General features: G+C 41.1%; 1 protein-coding gene across 1 annotated transcript in view; it reads right to left on the reverse strand.

The window, feature by feature from the left end:
* Sntb2 (syntrophin beta 2) overlaps positions 1-20156 on the reverse strand; it is an 84716-nt gene that overhangs the window by 38127 nt on the left and 26433 nt on the right. The window contains exon 2 of the mRNA XM_021632649.2: positions 1820-2033. Coding sequence (XP_021488324.1) covers positions 1820-2033 — 214 coding nt within the window. The remainder of the gene's footprint in view (positions 1-1819; positions 2034-20156) is intronic.

Raw genomic sequence — 20156 nt, forward strand, 5'->3', positions numbered from 1 at the left:
TGGTTGCCCACCAATGTTTCTAGTTCTAGGGGTTCCAGATGCCCTCTTAAGACTTCTGTGGGTACTAAATGTCTATGTGGTAAAAGGACATACATGCAGGCAAAACACATGCATAAAATAAGTAAAATTTGTTGTTGTTTTTGGTTGTTTTTTTTTTTTTTTTTTTTTTTTTTCTTGAAGACAGAGTTTCTCTGTGTAGCCCTGGCTTTCCTGGAACTCTGTAAAACAAGGCTGGTCTCAAACTCAGATCACTTGCCTCTGCCTCCTGGGATTAAAGGTGTGTGCCACCACTGCCTGACATGCAGAAGTTTTTATGCTTTGCTCTTTTCTCTAGCTTCTAGCTGCATCAGCAACTACATAGGCATCTATTCTCAGAAGTTATTTATAATAAAAGGGCTTAGCATTTCTACCCTCCTTGGCTGGAGGGCGCGTGTGCATGCATGTGTGTGTGTGTGTGTGTGTGTGTTTGTGTCTTACCACTAGATGAACTAAAGCTTTCTGCCCCTTTGTGGTTTTTCCTGAAACTGGTTTTATAACCAGTTTACTAAGTTTTATAACCCAGACTAATCTGGAACTACTATGTGGCCCAATCTGGCCTTAAATTCACAGAGATTCTCCTGTCTCAGCCTCCCAAGGGCTGATATTATAGTTAAGAACTACCACAACTGTCTCACTTATGACACTTTAGGCTACAATTTCTTGGAATGAAGACATGGCTCAAGGTTAAGAGCACCTGATGTTCTTGCAAAGGACTTGAGTTTGGTTCCTAGCACTCATGTTGAGTAGCTTACAACTGCCTCAAACTCCAGTTTTGGCCTCTGAAGATACCCACACACAAAGCATACATTCATATAAACACATATACATGAATAAGAAAAATGTAAGTCTTTATATATACTAGGTCATTCAGTCTGTCTGCAATCTACCTCCCCACCTCCCCACCCCCCACTGAAAAGAGTGTCTCACAGTGTAGCTTTGGTTGGTCTGGAACTCACTAGGTAAACCAGTCTTGAACTCAGATATCTGCCTTCTTCAGCCTCCCTGGTCATAGAATTAACGGCCATGTGCTGCTGTGCCTGACAAGGAAAGTCGGGCTTTGGTTTCTTGCGGTGTTCCATGTTCTGTCCTACTCTGCTTAGGCACCTATGTGCATCCAGACCAGAGAAGACCACAGAATGAAAGCATATTCTATAAAGCCCAAGGCTGGTCTTTTTTTTTTCAAGGCAGGGTTTCTCTGTGTAGCCTTGGCTGTCCTAGACTTGCTTTGTAGACCAGGCTGGCCTTGAACTCACAGAGATCCATCTGCCTCTGCCTCCCTGAGTGCTGAGATTACAGGTGTGCGACACCATGCCCAGCATACAAGACCTTTCTTTGGCAAATCTTTGGCCTTACACTGAGTCTACACATGCTTTCCATAAAGTTAATCAAATCAAATCATCACAAAATACAAATAGCTATATACAGAACAAGAAGAAAGATTATATATAAAGTATTCAATTAATCACTGGCATTTTATAGAAGACAGGGAGGTCAGAGAAGCGAACTTGTCAGTTTTGTCAGTTGATGTCCCAGATCTACAATGTGGCCTCTGAATTGTAACATTATACAGAATTAAGAAATTTCCTTATAAAGAGGCATGGGAGGGTAGGCAAGGAGATGGTGGGTTTGAGGCCATGTAGGACTCCAAAAATAAAGACAAAGCTCTGATCTCAGAACACTCTTTCTGTCCCAGTAATTCACTGGATGGGAGGTGCTGATGTTGCAGGGCTTCCCTGAGTTTCCAGGCCAAGACATGCTGATCGCAACAGGCATGGCTCACCTGTTCTCCAGGTCTGGCATGCTTAGGTTTCTAGCAGCGAAGCACATTTTGAGAGGGATGACCTTCCTGTCCTTGATGCTGTTCTGATGCTTTGGAGAACCAGAGTCTTCACTGCCACTAAAGCTTGGTGACTGGGGAGCGGCGCCTTCCCATGGCAGATCCGATACTAAAGATGGCTTCTTGATATATGGTGTTACTTCTCGGATGAATTTGACTATGAAAAAAGAAATTAAAGGAGATTAGTATTTTTGTTTCTGATCAAATGAAATCTAAAATATTCACATACATAAGCCAGGCGGTGGCAGCACACGCCTCAATCCCAGCCCTCAGGAGGCAGACACAGGCAGAGCTCTGAGTTTGAGGCCAGCCTGGTCTGCAGAATGAGTTCCAGGACAGCCAGGGCTACACAGAGAAACTCTGTCTCAAAAAAACAAAACAAAACAATTATGTAAATACAACATCTCGAACAAGTGAAAAACAGAATTCAAATGTTATTAACGTCCTTGAGCTTTATTCCACATTTCCCGAGCTAGCACCAAGCTAGCTTTCACCCATGTAATAATACACTTTAACACTTTCACCCATGTAATAATACACAATACAATCATTTTTTTAAAAAAATTTTTTGGACACAGAGATCAGCCAGCCTCTGCCTCTCTGACTGCTGGGATTACATGCACCATGCCTAGCTAAATTTTTTTTTTGAGATTTATTTTAATTTTATATGTATGGTCATTTTGCCAGCATGTAGAAGGCGGGCATCAGGTTCCCTCGGAACTGGAGCTACAAAAAATTGTGAGCTCCCATGTGGGTGTTGGGATTGAACCCAAGTCCTCGGGAAAAGCAGCCCGTGAGTTTAACCATTGAGCCATCTCCCCAACCCCATGTCTTATGTTATTAAATTAATCTAAGCACTTGGGAGGCAGAAACAGGTAGATCTCTGTGAGCTCAAGGCCAGCTCAGTCTATATAGAGTTCCAGGCCAGCCACAGTTATAAAGTGAGACCCTGTCTCAACCAACCAACCAACCAACCAAACAAACAAAGCAAGCACACCAATATCTACTGAAATCAAGCATGACAGTAGGAAATATAATTCTAATAAGCCTTTATATGTAGGACAGATACTGGGGTATGTGTGCATATTTTTCCTACATGTTTTTTTATAAATGCATTTCTGGGTGGACAGAGTAAAAGCTAGCCGCCTCAGGTCACCAAGGAGATTTTTCATCCTGGAATAAAGAGCAGGAGTGTAGCCAGTATACCCCTCAAGCAGCTGACTCAGGCATTTCAGTACACACTTGAGCTTTGTACTTGCAGGAGAGGATTAGATCACGAGGACTTGGCAGAAATTCCTAAGGTTTTCAATCAATGCCAATGGCTGAGAAATGCTTTTGAACACTTAAGGCGCCATGCCAGCTAGTGGGCTACCAACTGGGGGAAATAATGGCATCTTCAATGAGCACTCTTGAAAAGTACAGTGATTAGAAGTGTCCTTAATGATCTACTTAGAATTAGTACCTCTAATCTGATTACTACAAACATGCTAAAACAAAAGCAAAGCAGACACACAACCTAAGGGCCACTGTATTAGAAGAGCAATGGCTATGGGCTGGGGACAGCTCAGCCGGCAGACTGCTTTCCTAGCATGCACAGAGCCCTTGGTTTGATATTCAGCATCTCACAAACCAAGCATGGTAGTGGTATATGCCTGTAGTCCCAGCACTCAGGTAGCGGACTCAGGAGGATTAGAGGTTCAAATACCAAGTTCAAGCTGACTGTGCTGCATGGGAGGCAGAAGCAGGTAGATCTCTGAGTTCCAGGCCAGCTATGTCTATATAGAGTTCCAGGCCAGCCAGGGCTACAAAGTGAGACCCTGTCTCAAATAAACAAATGAAACAAACAAACAAAAACGGGCACACCAATATCTACTGAAATCAAGCCTAACGGTAGTTAATATAATTCTAATGCCAGCCTTTATATGTAGGACAGATACTTGGGTATGTGTGCATTTTTTTCTGTTAAATTTCACTTGAGATCATGATGTTGCTGCCTGTACACCCAGCTAATTAGCTACCCATAATGTTTAACGCCTGTAAATTGACATTTGTGTCCTATAAGACCTCCCCAGCTGCCACAGAACCAACTTGGATGATGACCTGAAAAGAAATACCTTTACAACCAACCCACTGGCTTTTAGGTCACTTTCCCCTCAGAGTAAATGTACACCGATGCTTGTAATTGCTCCAAGGGCGCGAGAGGCTGGAGCTATTGTTTTGTCTTACCTGCACCCATCACTCTTACTAAAGGGAGTAGAAGGCCGAGGCAGTCATAGAGTTCTTGCCTAGGACCTGAGGTTCCATCCGAAAAAATATGAGAAAAAAAAGCAAAGAGAAAGGAGCTCCTGTACATCTGGAAAAGTATTAGTCTAACCCTTCTCCTTTTTCAAGTGACAAAAACATGGCTGGCTGAGATGGTTCAGCTGGTAAAGGTGCTTGCCGCCAAGCCCGAAGACCAAAGTTCAGTCCCAGGGTCCCACACACTAGAAAGAGAGAAAGGACACCAGCAAGTTGTTTTCTGACCTCTGCGTGTACATATACACAAACACAGAGTAAATAAGTATAATTAACAAACCTCTCTCCTGTATATTTATCCATAAAGATATGGGGAAAGGTTTTAATCAAAATATTACAGTGCTTGCATATACATTGACTTTTTTTTCCCCCAGACAGGGTTTCTCTGTATAGTCCTGGCTGTCCTGGACTCACTCTGTAGATGAGGCTAGCCTCGAACTCAGAGAAATCCACCTGTCTCTGCCTCCCTAAGTGCTGGGATTACAGGCGTGCACCACAGTTCCTGGCTTTGGTACTTAGTTTTAATGATCTACAATGAACATCTTTTTCAGGGAGAAATATTCAACACTCCTAATAAACATGGATAAATTGTTTCCTCAAAGACAGATTTTATCATTTTATACTCTCAGTAGCATGTCCAGGTACTATGACGCTTAATCTTGGTTATCAACTTGGTTGGATGTGGAATCAATTAAAAGACATGCCTCTGAGTGAGAATATTGAGAATATTTGAGAATACTTGAGAATATTCCTGGAAGGATTGGCTGAGAGGAGCTCCTTCCCCATGCCCAGATAAGTGGTATGAGAGGAAAGCTGTTAGCTTTAGGTTTACCTACTGACCTTTGCTCCTTGCTAGTGTCTGTATCTACCATGTTGTTGCTTCTGTTGTCATCCTCAGCTGTCACTAGAACCCACCTTCTTCAACCTTCCCCATGGACTGAAGACCAGTGATTCTCGAGGAATCCTCCAGGCCTTAAGTGCCAGATTGGGACCGCTGAGGAAGCAGGCTTGTGGACTGATCAGTTACTGGGTTCCCAGCTTCTCCAGTGTGCAGACAAGCCATTGTTGGACTATCCAGTCCATATCATGTAAGCCAGTCTGATAAATCTCCTTTGTAACATACACTCAATCTATCAGTTTTGTTTCTCCAGAGAACCCTGACTAATACATGGTATCATATGAAACAAACTTGGCAGCCAACAAGAGTGGTGGTGCACACCTGCAATTCTAGCAGTGGGGAGACTGAAGTGGAAGGATTGCTCTAGGCCCTGTCTCATGAAACCGAAGAAAGAAAACAATCTTTACTATTTTGATAGATGATAAATTGTATACGTGTCCACTGAATCTCAACAAATACTGGATGTTATTTTCTTCTTAAAAGCAGAAAATTGACTTTTTTTTTTCTTTTTGGTCTCAAGAGGCAAGTGCTTTTCAATATTAGGAGATGGAGACATTATTGACAGTATTTAATATAAATTTGAGTTATCCTTTATCTTTAGAATATAACATGAGTCCCATATTTCCTTTATCATTGTATCTTCCTCACTCACCCTTTAATCACACTCCCTCCTCCTCTCCTTTCCATCAGCCCCCTTCCTTTCCTCAAATTGTCCTCCTCATTTCACTACACACACAAAATCCCCACGTCCTCTCTGAGACAAGATCTTATCCAGGTTAGCCTTGAGCTTATGATGATCTTTCTGCTCCACTTCCCAGTGCTGTGTTTACAGGTGTGAGCAAAATTCCTGACTTATAAATCTTTTTTTAAACAATGTTTTTAGCTGGGACCAGGCTGTAAAGTGATTAAATAAATAAAATAAAATGTTTTTAGATTTTATTTTCCATGCATGAAGGTTTTGTCTCCGTGCATCGAAGTGCACCACGTAATACACTGCCTGTTGAATACCTTGGATCTGGGGTTACTGATGGCTGTGAGCCACCATATAGGTGCAAGGAGTCAAAGTCATGTCCTCTGCAAAAGCAAGTATTCTTACCCATTGAGCCATCTCTCCAGACCTGTGACATATATTTACTATTTTTAAAAAGATTTATTTATTTACTTTATGTATATGAGTGCTCTGACTGCATGTACTGCTGCATGCCAAGGGAGTGCATCAGATCCCAGTATATCATGTGGTTGCTGGGAATTGAACCCAGGACCTCTGGAAGCACAGACAGTGCTCTTAACCACTAGCCCTCTCCAGTCTCTACATTTACTATTAAATGCAGTCTCTGCATGAGAGAAAATGTGATATTGTCTCTAAACTCCATTCTAGTTCATTCTCCTTCCCTCCTTAGAATTCCTCACTTCATCATAAGTCTAGTGGGATAGTCAATACTGCCAACTTGACAGGGTAAACTGGCCTCTGGGCATGCCTGTGATGTAGTTTAGGTTAACTGAGATAAGGAGACCCACCTTAAGTGCAGGCAGCACCATTCCACCAGCTAGGGTCCCTTGAAAAAAAAAGACAAAGTAGGCTGAACACTAACATTCATCTCCTTTGGCTTCCTGGGTATGGCTGCAACATGACCAGCTGCCTCAAAATCTGGCTGCCATGATGTACCCTGATGTACTTTCCCTAGAACTAGAATCCAAAATAAACCCTTCCTCCTTATGTGGCTGTAGACAGCTATTTTGTCCTAGCAATGAGGAAAGTAACTAACCCACTAGGAAGTAAGCTTGTTCCTGCCAGGCATCCTGGAGGGGAAGGGCTGACTGAGAAAAAGAGGCCTGTTTTCAGAAACAGAATGTGTGCTAACCCTTCTAAGACAGGAGCTCAACATTTTCTGGAATGGCAGGTGCTGTAGCTCACTCAGTCGTGGGGAAAGCAAATGCAGTCTATGCGGGTCCTAGAATTTTCCATTCAGTTTATTAGGCACGCTTCCTTTCCAGTACAATCAAAGCCATGTCTGAGCCAACGGAAGCCGCAGAACTACACTTACGTCTGCTCCCCCCCCCACAAGACAGTCTCTCTATGTAGCTCTGGCTGGCCTTAAACTCACTATAGACCAGATTGGTGTCAAACTCAGAGATCCTCCTGCCTCTGTCTCCCAAGTGATGGGAATCCCACTATTCTCTTTAAAGAGCTCAAATTGCTGCTGGGAAGACAAAGAATTTAGGTGTTTTTTTTTTGTTTGTTTTGTTTTTTATCTGTATGCTATGCAAATAAGTCCAAATAAACCAGATGTAAGTAGGCTTAGAAATTTGTCCCCAGCAATTAAAACTTCAGGATTTTTAAATCATGGCCTTGCCAGGTGTAGTAATCCCAGCACTCAGGAGGCAGAGGTAGGCAGAGCTGAGGCCAGTCTGATTTACAGTGAGTTCCAGGACAGCCAGGGATACACACACAGAAACCCTGTCTCAAAAGCTAACAAACAAACAAACAAACAAACAACAACATGGCCTTTTAGCCAGGCATGATGGCAAACACCTTTAATCCCAGCACCACTGGGGGTAGCAGAGGTAGGTAGATCTCTGTAGATCTCTGTGAGTTAAAAGTAACCCAGTCTGGGTCTACATAGTAAGTTCCAAGCCAACCAGAGATACATAAGACTCTTGGCTCAAAACAAAATATAGCCTTTTGTTTTGTTTTTAGGAGTTTTTGCAAACTGGCCAATAAATAAATAAATAAATAAATAAATAAATAAATAAATAAATAAATTTCTGTCCTGCATGGATATCTGTTACATTAACACAGAAGTTTCAGCTTTCACACCTTCACATATATAAACATAGAAACCTCAACTATATTTAAATAATTTGGGGCTTTGGTCTATTTACTGTATAATTTCCCCTTGGTAAAAAACTTTCAACTACTAATTTAATATGGTCAAGTAGTTGTGGGTTATTCATAAAGTAAATACGTCTATGTCTTAAACAGATTTTTTAAATGTTTTTCTTCCCAATAGTTCCCTCAAACTGTAACAGAATACGTGAGTTTATTTTAAACATCCTGGGATTGCATTTTTAGGTGTTTTTGTGAGGAGACAGCCATTAGTAAATCTGCCTTTGAAAACCCCTACACAATAAGCATGATTGTTTAAGACCTTTACATAAGTAAAAAAAACGGGAGATTTTTTTTATACTGATTTATATTCATTCATTACCCTTCCTCCTTTCTCTCTAGTCAAGTCATTCTATTCAGGAGGTTGAAGGTGGAAAGGGGCGGAAGAGGGCCACAAGATCTGCTGCTCCTTTCTCAGCAGGGCAGATCTTCCTGGCTTCCTCTTCTCTAGAGTTTTTTTTTTTTTTTTTTTTGCTTTTGTAGAGAGGTCCCAGGCTGCCCTTGAACTTGCAATGATCTCCCTGCCTCTGCCTGCTGAGCTCTGAGATCACAGGCAGCTGCCACCACACTGGCCTCCATTTATACTTATTTTCTTCAGCCTTCCTGGATTTTTGTTGTTAAGTATCTTCCTTCCTTAAGAAGTACTGTTTCATTTGAAAGAATGTGTTGTTTCCTTTTCATTTGCTTTTTTTTGGGGGGACAAAGTTCCATATTATTTAGCCTATATTGGTCTTAAATTTGCCATCCTCCTGCCTCAGCCTTCTCAGTAGTGGGAATTATAGGTGCCTGCTACAACACCTATTGAACAGTTTTGACCATGTAAAAGATTAGAAAAAAATTTTTTTCTTTTAAATTTCTCTTCAGGGCCTTGCTATGGCTGACCTCAAAATTGAGATCTTGGCTTTGATTCCAAGTATTGAAATGATAGATATGTTTGTTAGGAATTACCACAGCTATCCTGCAGACTCTTTTCCCTCTTTATTAAAGCAGAGTCAACAAGGAAGGGAGAGTATTAAAAGTTTGGTTGGAATAATACTGCTCTCAGCACCACACCTGGCTTCACATGCTAAGGACAGAGCCCAGGCCCTCCTGCATATTAGCAAGCACTTTACCAGCAGAGCCTCCGGACTGCCTGAATATTTCTTCCTCAACTATTAGAGTACAGATTAGGTTTTGAAAAATATGAAGCCAGCCAGGCATAGTGGTGAACACTTACAATCCCAGCTCTCAGGGAGGCAGAGGCAGGTGGATCACTGTAAATTGGAGGTCAGCCTGATCTACAAAGTGAGTCCAGGATAGCCAAGGCTACACAGAGAAACCCTGTCTTGAAAAACAAACAAACAAACAAACACCCCCAAATGATATATAGATGTGCGTAACAAGCTTAAGAAAATATGGCAATTTTGATAACAGTGGGTATATTTGTAAGCTTACAGGGACTTTAGGGGTAAAATGTTTCAAAGATGTTTGAGCTAGAGTTTATTAGTTTATTTTTTTGTTTGTTTTAAGAGAGAGGGTTTCTCAGTGTGGCCTTGGCTGTCCTGTACTCACTTTGTAGACCAGGCTGGCCTCAAATTACAGAGATCCACCTGCCTCTGGCTCTCCACGCGCTGGGATTATAGGTGTGTACCACAGCACCCAGTGGCTTGTTTTATTAGTTTTAACAGGGTCTCAATGTGTAGCCTTGGGTGAACTCTTACAGAAATCAGACAGGCCTTGAACTCACAAAGATCTATCTGCTTCCCTTATATTGGGATTTGACAAACAAAACAAAACAACAAAACAACTAGCACTAAACTGTTTTTTTTTTTCTTTCAAAGATTTATTATGTATACAGTGTTTTCTCCTTGCATGTATGCCAGCAGCCCCTAAGAGGGCGCCAGATCTCATTACAGATGGTTATGAGCCACCATGTGGTTGCTGGGAATTGAACTCAGGACCTCTGCAAGAGCAACCCAAGCTCTTAACCTCTGAGCCATTTCTTTGTGGGCCACTGAATCATTGTTCCAGTCCTCTATTTCTTTTCTGTTTTTGAGACAAAAATCTTATTTTATAGGTTAGGTTAGCCTCAAATTTGCGTTGATCCTCCTACCTCAGCTTCCTGAAGAGATGGGGTGTCATACTACAGTTTAGACTAGAGCTTTCCATAACTTCTATGTGCCAAGACTGCAGGTATGAACCATCAAACCTGGCATGACAGAACAAACTTCCAAAGGACTAAAGCAGTGGTTCTCCGCTTGTGGGTTGCAACCCCTGAGGGGTGAGATGTGGGGCAAATAACCCTTTCACAAGGGTCACCTAAGACCATCTGAAAACACAGATATTTACCATTACAAATTCATAACAGTAGAAAATTAAAATTATAAAAAGTAGCAAAAAAAATAATTTTGTGAGCCAGGTGTGGTGGCACATGCCTGTAATCCCAGCACTGAGGGAGGCAGAGGCAGGTGGATCTCTGTGAGTTTGAGGCCAGCTTAGTCTACAAAGTCCAGCACAGCCAAGACTACACAGAGAAACCCTGCCTTAAAAAACCCAAAATAATAATAATAATATTATTATTATTATTATTATTATTATTTTACGGTTGGGGTCACTACAACATGAGGAACTGATTAATTGGTCACAGCATTAGGAAGGTTGAGAACTGCTGGATTACAGTGTAGTGACAGAATCTAGCATTCCTTGTACAGTCCTAGAGAGATAATCCAGGACCTTGCATACACCAGGCAACTGTTCTACCAATAAACAACACCTTCAAGCCCGGAATCTAAGATCTGAACTTAGACACAGATGCAAACTAGTTTTACTAGTTACAAACTTTGTAATTTAGGACAATAACTACACACACACACACACACACAGATACAGACACACACTGCGCGCGCGCGCATGCAGAACACACTTTTTTTTGAGACAGGATTTCATACCCCAAAGCCAGGTTTGATCTCACTATGTAACAGAATGATTTTGGATTCCTGATTTTCTTGCTTTCAACTGTCTAGTTCTGAGACTACAGGCACATATTACCCTGCCTGGTTTATACAGTGCTGGAAATCAAACCCAGACCTTCATGCTTGCTAGGCAAGCACTCTACCAACTGAGCTATATTCCCAGCCCCTTATTTAATTTCACCTTAATATCTCCTTCCTTCCCCTCTCCCCACCTTACCCCAGGAAGTCCCTCTCTCAGGTGTCCGCTCCCACATTCATACCCTCTTCTTTAAACATCTTTTATTTATATTACATGTATGGTGCTGTGCATGTGTGCACATCTGTGTACCACATGCAAGTAATGCCTACAGAGTCCAGGAGAAGGTGTTAGATTGTCTGGAACTGGAGTGAGCCACCATGGGGGTGCTGGGAATTGAACCCTGGTCTTCTGCTAGAGTAGCCAGTGCTTTAACCATTAAGCCATCTCTCCAGCCGTGTATCCTCTTTTTTTTAAAAAATTACATTTATTATGTATTATGTAAGTATGTATGTATGTATGTATGTATGTATGTATGTAATGTATATAACTGGGTACACACATGGCTCATGTGTGGAGGTCATGTTTCTGTCATATGGGATTCAGGAATTCAACTCACTTGTCGGAATACACCTTTCTTGCTGAGTTGTCTCAATTCTTTTTTTTTCCTTTTTTTATAGCCCACGAAAAACATATAAAAATGTAATATTAACCCTAACACCAACTAAATAACCGAGAGAGTTAAAGAAGCTTATGTATGTATGTATGTATGTATATGCACACACATATATGAAAATGGTTCTGGAAGACAGCACACTGAACATAAATTATCTATAAAATGAGATTATTATGTAAGACTGATGATAGCTGGAGGTGAGAATTCAGACATCTATCCAAAGAAAGCAACTGTTCTTTGCCTTCCTGTTCACAAAAAGAGCAAATTTTGACAGCACACAGCCTTTCTTCTAATCTCCCAAAACTTCGTGTATAACCATCCTGACACTTGCCATGTCACAGTTTTGTCATTTACTCTACTCGCCCAATGACAGAGCCACAGGATTAAAACAACATGAGATTCAGCCAGATGTGACAGTCTATGCCTACTATCCCAGGACTCAGTAAATAGAGGAAGGAGGATGAGGAGTCTGAGGCCAGCCTGGGCTATATGAGGCCCTGTCTCACATAAACGTAACTACAAAAACACAAACAGAAAGAAAGCTATGTCCCTCCCCCCAAATTCCAGGCCAAGAGATAAAGTAGAAATTGGGATGGAAAACATAATGAATACTATAGAGATAAAAATAAAATGTTACACATAATTGAATGTAAACATTAGCAAAACAAAAAGAAACAATGGAAAATACTTATGAAAATACTAAGCAAAATGTTCTTCATTAAACAAAAAGCGCTAGTCATTTAAGTGCAAGGAAATCCACCTCTTTCTTTGTTGCTAAGTGATGTGTCTTGGACTAGCTGGATAAACCGGATGGTTTGTTTTAGATCAGCACACTGAGTGATACACTAAAGACGGAAACACAGTATTAACGCAGCACAATAGCTGCCTTCATGGGGTCACCGAGCACTCCATCCTGAACATCCAGTGAGAGCCACCACTGGGAATAAGAATGCCATCCAAGTTTCCATATCTGCAATCACTTTGCAACTTTTTAAATTGTACAAAAGGACTGCTATTTGTAACTGCCAGGCTTTTATTGTCATTAGGGATTTTCTGACCAATTTGGCAGAATAACCAAGTTCAGGAAGAGGAGAAAAGACAAAGATGTGATCATGTTCTCTCCTTACATAACATAACTAAGAATAGCTGTAGTATACTGAGACCAACACTGAATGTTGAGCTACAGTCTAACATTTTGGTCAATTCAGATCAAATAATGATTCAGTGACAATGTTTTAGTAACTCCCTTGATTAAATTATAATAAAAACAAAGAGTAGGACAATTCCAACATCAAAATTTTTAGTGCAATGGTTAGGGATTGTAGTACATAAAATAAAAACCGTGAGTCCACTGATAAACAAACAACTGAGTAAATAAACAGGAAAGAATCAGCTATTTCTTACAGAAAAATTCCAATTAAAAAATACCAGAGTGGGTGCTGGGTATATAGCTGGGTATATAGTTGGTAGAAAGACTGAGTAGTATACATGAAACTGGTCCAACCTCAGTACACACCTGTAATCCCAGAACTCAGTAGAAGCATAACGAATAGAACTTCAAGGTAATTCTTGGCTACCCAGTGAGCTCAATGCCAGTCTGGGTTGCATGAGACTTCCCAAAATAATAATAAAAATAACAGTGGTAATACAGGAGCCAAACAAAGACAAACAAACAAAAATCAACCAAACATCTTTCTTGTATAAGAATATGTATTTGTTAACATAAAATTATCAAGAAGCTTAAATAAATAACCAGGTTTCTTAGAATTATGGTTGGTACAAACTTTTTTTTTTTTCTTTTCTAGACAAGGTTTCTCTGTGTAGCCCTTGCTGTCCAGGACCTCCCTCTATAGACCAGGCTGGGCTCAAACTCAAAGATCTGCCTGCCTCTGCCTCCCAAGTGCTGGGGATAAGGGTATGCACCACAACACCCTAAAAAGATACAACTAAATCAGAGGGCTCTTTCCAATATATCTAGAACATACATCACTGTCTCAGAGATATGAGAGCCTCCCCTCCCTGATCCAGCTCTATTATTGACTCACTACCCAACCATAAACAAATTACTTAATCTCTAGGCTTGTATTATAATCATTTGTGTAATGACTGTTATACTGTATTACATGCTCTTAAGAGTCTCAGCTAAATATAAATCACCACACACTGCAGTCTCATTACTCATTCAGCCTTTGGGGAGACCTTATAATTCCAGAGGTATATAAGAATACTCCTTGAGTTGACATCTACAGAAGTCCAGACACTAAACAAAACATATCCCTGCACACTAGCTCCTCCATGCTGGTCCTTGCAAGTGCTAATATAATTTTCATCAAGCCAATTATTCTTCATACTAGCAACCAACTATAGTTTTGTATGGGACCCAAGGCCAAGTAATGAAGAGCTTCTCATTCTTTTTTTTTGAGGGGGGGCACAGACTTGTTTGTTTTTTTGAGATAGGGTTTCTGGTTATCCTGGAACTCTGTAGACAAGGCTGGCCTTGAAGTCAGAGATCTGCCTGCCCTGCCTCCTGAGTGCTGGGTTTAAAGACATGTGCTATTACAGCAGTTTCTCATTCTCTCTCTCTTTTTTTTTCTTCAGACTGGGCTTCTCTGGGTAGCCTTGGCTGTCCTCAAACTCACACAGAGAGTTTCTCATTCTTATCTGAGGTTTTATAGATACTGAAAAATTGAGTTCATTGCAGACACGTGACTGCCTAACACAGCACCTACTTCTATTGCTCATCTCTTTCTGCTAAAATTAATCACACACTTCTCCAATCTTTGCTGCAGGCTCACTTATTGGTCAATAAGAGATATTTCATAGCTGAAACATACTGCATTTAAAAATGCTCTCACTCCATTCTTTCCTTCCTGAGACAGGGTCCCACTCTGTAACCCAGACTGGCCTCTCACTGTGTAGACAAAGCTGACCTTGCACTTGAGGTGATCCTCTTGCCTCCATCTTCCAAATGATGGATTATAGGTATGAGTCACCACACTCATCTGGGAAAGCTTCTCTGCCCCCCACTCCCCACCCCTTGAACGTAAGTCTCAAGGCAGCTTTAGATGTGTAAGAATCTACAACTATAACATAAATAAACTCACCACAAATAACATAACAAACATGACATCATGGGGTGTTGCTTCAGTCCTTTAAGAACTTACTTCAGGCCTCTTAAAACATTCTTTGATACTTAAGTCATTCTTGGTTGGGTTTTCCTTTGCTTGTAGCCAAATTCACTCCTAACCAACATGATGTCTAAACTCAACTTTGCTCTCCAACATCATACCTTAATGTTTAAATTACCTGACACAGTTGATGGTATCACCAGGCACCCAAATTAGAAACCCAATGTCACCTTTAGCTTTGGTCTATACTGATTCCTCAAATATAAACACACAGGCAGCAGATCATCAATAGTCACCAAGTATTCTTTTAAAATGTTTGCTCTAGGGCTGGAAAGACTGCTCAGGAGCTAAGAGTGTGAACTGCTCTTCCTGAGGTACAGAGTTTGGTTCCTGGCACCCATGTTGGGAAGCTTATGGTTTCCTGTAACTCCAGCTCCAGGGGATCTGATAGCCTCTTCTGACACACACATCTACATATATATTTTAAAAAGCTAGGTGCAGTGGCACATAACTTTACTTCCAGAGGTGGAGGAAGAAGAATCAGAAGTTCAAGACACCAGCATGGCATATATGAGACCCTACCCAAAGAAAGGAAGGGGCCGGGCATCAGAAGTTAAGAGATTTGCTTTTCTCCCAGAACCAAAGTTGAGTTCCCAGCACCCATGTCAGGTGCCTTAAAACTTCCTGTTAACTCCAGCTTCAAAGGATAGACAACGTCTTCTGGCCTCTGCAGGCATCCTCACATACAAATACATATTCACACACACAATTAAAAACAATAATAATAAATCTCTAGAACCTTATTTAAAAAAGGGAGACAGAAAACATCTCTTTTCTCCTTTTAATATATGTTTTGCTTATGTGTATGTTTATGTACTATGTGTGCTCCTGTGTACCCACAGGTCAGAGAGAGCATTGGAACCCCTAAAACTGGAGAGACAAACAGTTGTGAGCTAACCTTTGGTTCTGAGAACCAAACCTGGGTCCTCTGCCTCCTGGGTGCTGGGATTAAGGGCTGCACCACTACAACTGGCTGCTTTTGTTTCTTTGAACCAAAGTCTCCTTATGCTATTTGTGTCTGGTTTTTCAACTGAAATCTTCCTGCTTCTACCTCCAGAGTAGTAGGGTTTCAAGCATTTACAACTTCTTTGCAGCATTCTTTTGCCTCATTCTTATAGAGCCAGGGTAAATTTGAGGTGTCAGAATGATGAACAGGCAATGGCATTTTTAACGTATTTATCTATCTACATACTTACATGCCACAGTGTCTCTGTGGAAGTGAGAGAACAACTTGCGGAAATAAGTTCTCTCCTTCCACCATGTGTGTCTTGGAGATTGAACTCACTCAGGTCATCAGGTTTGGCTCAGGTCACCATGTCTGGTAGCAAATGCCTTTATCCACTGAGCAACTCACTGGCCCAGAATCCACAATGTTTTAACAAAATCAAAGGATTTGTCATTCAAATATCTTCATTGAATAAAAAAAAAATCCCATGATGTCAGCCATGGCAGTGCATGCAGAGGCAGGTGGATCTCTGAGTTGGAGGCCAGTCTGGTCTACAGAGTGAGTTCCAGAACAAAACCAAAAAGATAGAAAGATAGAACAGTAGAACAGTAAGCACTCTCAACAGAGGAGCCATCTCCCCAGTCCCTACTTCATTGTTTTGAAATACATTTCAGTATGTAGCCAAGAATGACCTTAAATTCACTATGCAATGTAATAAAGAAGCCTGGTCTTCAATTTTCTATCTTCCTGCCCTGGTTTCCCAAGTGTTGGGACTATAGGCACATATCATCATACCCAGCTCTGGATGTGTGTGGGGTTTGTCCTTGGAAGTGACAGCCCATTTGTGTTAATAACAGCATCTTAGAATCAGTAAGAGTGCTTATCCAGAGATTATATTTATCTCTGTGCATGATAAATCCTCCTCTGCTTCCTGGAGATTATTCCAGGAAAAGAGAAAGATTCACTACTGCACTTCAGTATGTAAGAATTGTAGATCTAAACATCATATAGCCTTATAAATGATCACATTTGATAAGATTAGTAAATTAATAAAACAGTTCTTAAAGTACATTGTGGAGTTGAAGAGGTAGTGGTTGTGGACTTTCCTGTCATGTACAAGGCCCTGGTTCCATCCATGCCCAGTACAAAGAAGGGTATATTGTGTGTGTACTCACACACACATGCACACACAAGCTCAGGCACTCAGACACATGCACACACGAACTCCCACACAATCTAAGAAAACTGAAGCTCAAGAAATTAGAAAACCTTTGTCATTCTCCCCTGCCCTCCCTTCTTATCCTCCCCTGGACTGAACTCGGGGCCTTGTGCATAAACAGCTCAGCCTCCAGTCTCATTCTCTCTCTCTCTCTCTTTTTTTTTTTTTTTTGACTTGTCTCCAATCTTTTCATTTGTTTGTTTCTTTCAAGACAGGGTTTCTCTATGTAGCCTTGGCTGTCCTGGACTCATTTTGTAGACCAGGCTGGCCTCAAACTCATAGAGATCTGCCTGCTTCAGCCTCTCTTAGTGCTGGAATTAAAGGCATGTGCCACCATGTCCAGCTCACAAGGGGATTGTTAAATGTTTGATAGTAGCCTGTGATACATACACACAAAAATCAACCAATTAATAAATTGGACAAAAAAGCATTTGTCTGACTAGAAACCAGTCATTGTGTCACATATCTGTAATCATAGTACTTGGAGGACTAAGGCATGTAGATCAAGAATTCAAGGCCAGTCTGGGCTATGTAGTAAGTTTGAGGCCATCTTGAAATATATAGCAATAACCTATTTAAAAAAAAAGAAAGCCATGGAGATGACTCAAGGGAGTATAAATGCTTGTATACCAATACTGGAAACATGAGCGCAGTCTCTGGAATCCAAGAAAAGTTGGAAGGAAAAGAGAGACCCCACAAAATTTTCTCTGACCTTCACACATTCCTGCCCAGGGACACAAGCATCTACCACCACCACCACATCATGAACACACATACAATAATAATAATTGCAAAGAAAAGAAAAGGGACCAGTGATATGGCTAGCAGATAAGGGTGCTTTGGTGCCAAGGCTGATGACCTGAGTTCAATCTCTAGAACCCATGTGACAGAGAGAATCAACTCCAGCAGCAAACTGTCCTCTGATCCCACAATATATACAAACAACAAATATGTGAACATAAGGAAAAAAAAAAAAAGAATGTGGATCAAACAGTCAAATGTGTATCTAGGATAATGATCTGATAGGTTACATTTTTGTTGTTGTTTTCCTTTAAGTCTTGCTATGTGGGAGTCCAGGCTGGCCTCAAATGCATAATGCTGCCTCAACCTCTCTCACATGCCAACACCAGGCTTATCAACAGACTAACCCTTTAAACTATTACTTTACTATAAACAGAAACCCCTTGGGCCAGAGCTTTTTCATCCTATGGCAATTCATTTTTTGAATATCAGACATAAGAGTTGAAATCAGGCTCAATATTTAATTTACCAGGCTGTCCACTATAGCAGCAACAAATGGCCTCTGAGTCACCAAAAGCAGCACCGAGGAGCCTGAATAGTCAATGGCACCTTTTTCTTGTCAAAGAGATCAGGGCAATAGCACAGGGAAACAGTGGCTGGGCCCTGCCAACCCAAGGTGGACAGAAACAGAGACTTTTCAAAAGGTTATCACTTTATAGAAGAGATTATGCATCTTATGTGTCATCCAGTTTCTTTGGGTTTCAGTTTCTCTGTGTGTAACATTATGATAGCTATCTTAAGATAGTCATTACAAGGATTAAATGAGTTAATGTGTGGAGAGGGAGTTTTAGAAATTGTAAGCCAGACAGATTTGGGGTATCATTATTTTTACCTAATACAGCAAGCTTGACATTTTACATGCTAGAACATGAAACTAGAACAGAGCATAGCAAAGAAATGTGCTCATTAAGTGTGTGCTATATGAATCTGTGCACCAAGTTAGGGACTCCTCCCAAGAAGTATTATTGGGGGACAAACAGTTACGGCACCCAGGTTCATCCCCAGCATCATAAAAGGTGGTTTACACGTGCCTGTAAATCTAGCTCCAGGGGATTCAATATCCTTTCCTGGCCTACATGGGCATCTCCACTCATAGGCACCCTCCCACATATGCATAATTAAAAATAAAGCTACAAAAAAACAAAACAAACAAAACACTGAGACTGGAGAGATGGCACTCAGTGGCTCACACTTTCCAGTTCCAGGGGACCTTAAGCACTTTTCTTGCTTTGATGGGCACTTACATTCATGCAGACAAAACACCCAAATACATAATGTTAAAATGAATGAGTGAATGAATCCTTCATATCAATCTTGATCACAGAAAGACAATACAAGTGCCCAGACAGAAAGACAGAACAAGCCTACCTGGGCTTACAGCACAAAAGCAGAGGCACAGGCAATGAGGAAAAGTCACAGACACCTAAGAAGCTAGGAAGTTCAAGATGTAGGTGCAAAAGAAGTCATTTGCTGAGTCATCAGTTGAAGAGTCTTCAGATATCAGAAAGGTAGTTTTGGCTGTTACGGGTCTTTCCACTTAAGAAATGAAGATGCCAGGCTATGGTGATGCATGCCTTTAGTCTCAGCACTTGGGAGGTGGGGGCAGGAGGATCCCTGTGAGTTTGAGGCCAGCCTGGTCTACAGAGTGAGTCCAAGATAGCCAACATTACACAGAGAAACCCTGCCTTGGGGAGGGAGGTGGAACAAAGATAAAAATAATCAAGCATTCCCCCAAATGACAAAAGGCAGTTCTCTTGGAGGAGAGTTTGAAATCACCTCTACAGCACAGACTTCATCAACATTAGAAGGTAAGAGATAGCTGGGCTAGGTGGCACAGGCCTTTAATCCTAGTACTTGACAGTCAGAGGCAGGTGGAACTCTTGAGTTCCAGGCCTATACAGTGAGTTCCCTGTCTCAAAAAACAAACAAACAAAACAACAACAAAAGAAGATAGTAGATAAAGGTAGACTTTAAAAGAGTTTAGTCATTCATCACGCACATCACAGCCTTGCTGAAGGGATACAGGTGTAAGAGACTAACACCCAGTAACAACATGAGGAGTTCAGTTCTCCATGCATTCTAAAAACACCTGCAGTTTAGCCCTAATCCATAAATTCAAGTAAAACCAACCAACACAGAAGCTACACAGAAAATATCTTTCTGTTCAGCATTTTCCATTATTGTTGTTGTTTTGTGTTTTTGAGAGAGGGTTTCTCTATGTAGTCCTGGCTGTCCTGGACTCACTCTGTAGACCAGGCTGGCCTCCAACTCACAGAGATCTACCTGCCTCTGCTTGCCTGAGTGCTGGGATCACAGGTGTGTGCTGTCACAGCCCCGATGTTTTGTTTTCTAAATCTCAAGTTTATGTTGAAGAATGATTAAACAGCTTTAGGATCTTGTCAT

Source organism: Meriones unguiculatus, chromosome 10 (genome assembly GCF_030254825.1).
Source record: "Meriones unguiculatus strain TT.TT164.6M chromosome 10, Bangor_MerUng_6.1, whole genome shotgun sequence".
NCBI lineage: Eukaryota > Metazoa > Chordata > Mammalia > Rodentia > Muridae > Meriones > Meriones unguiculatus.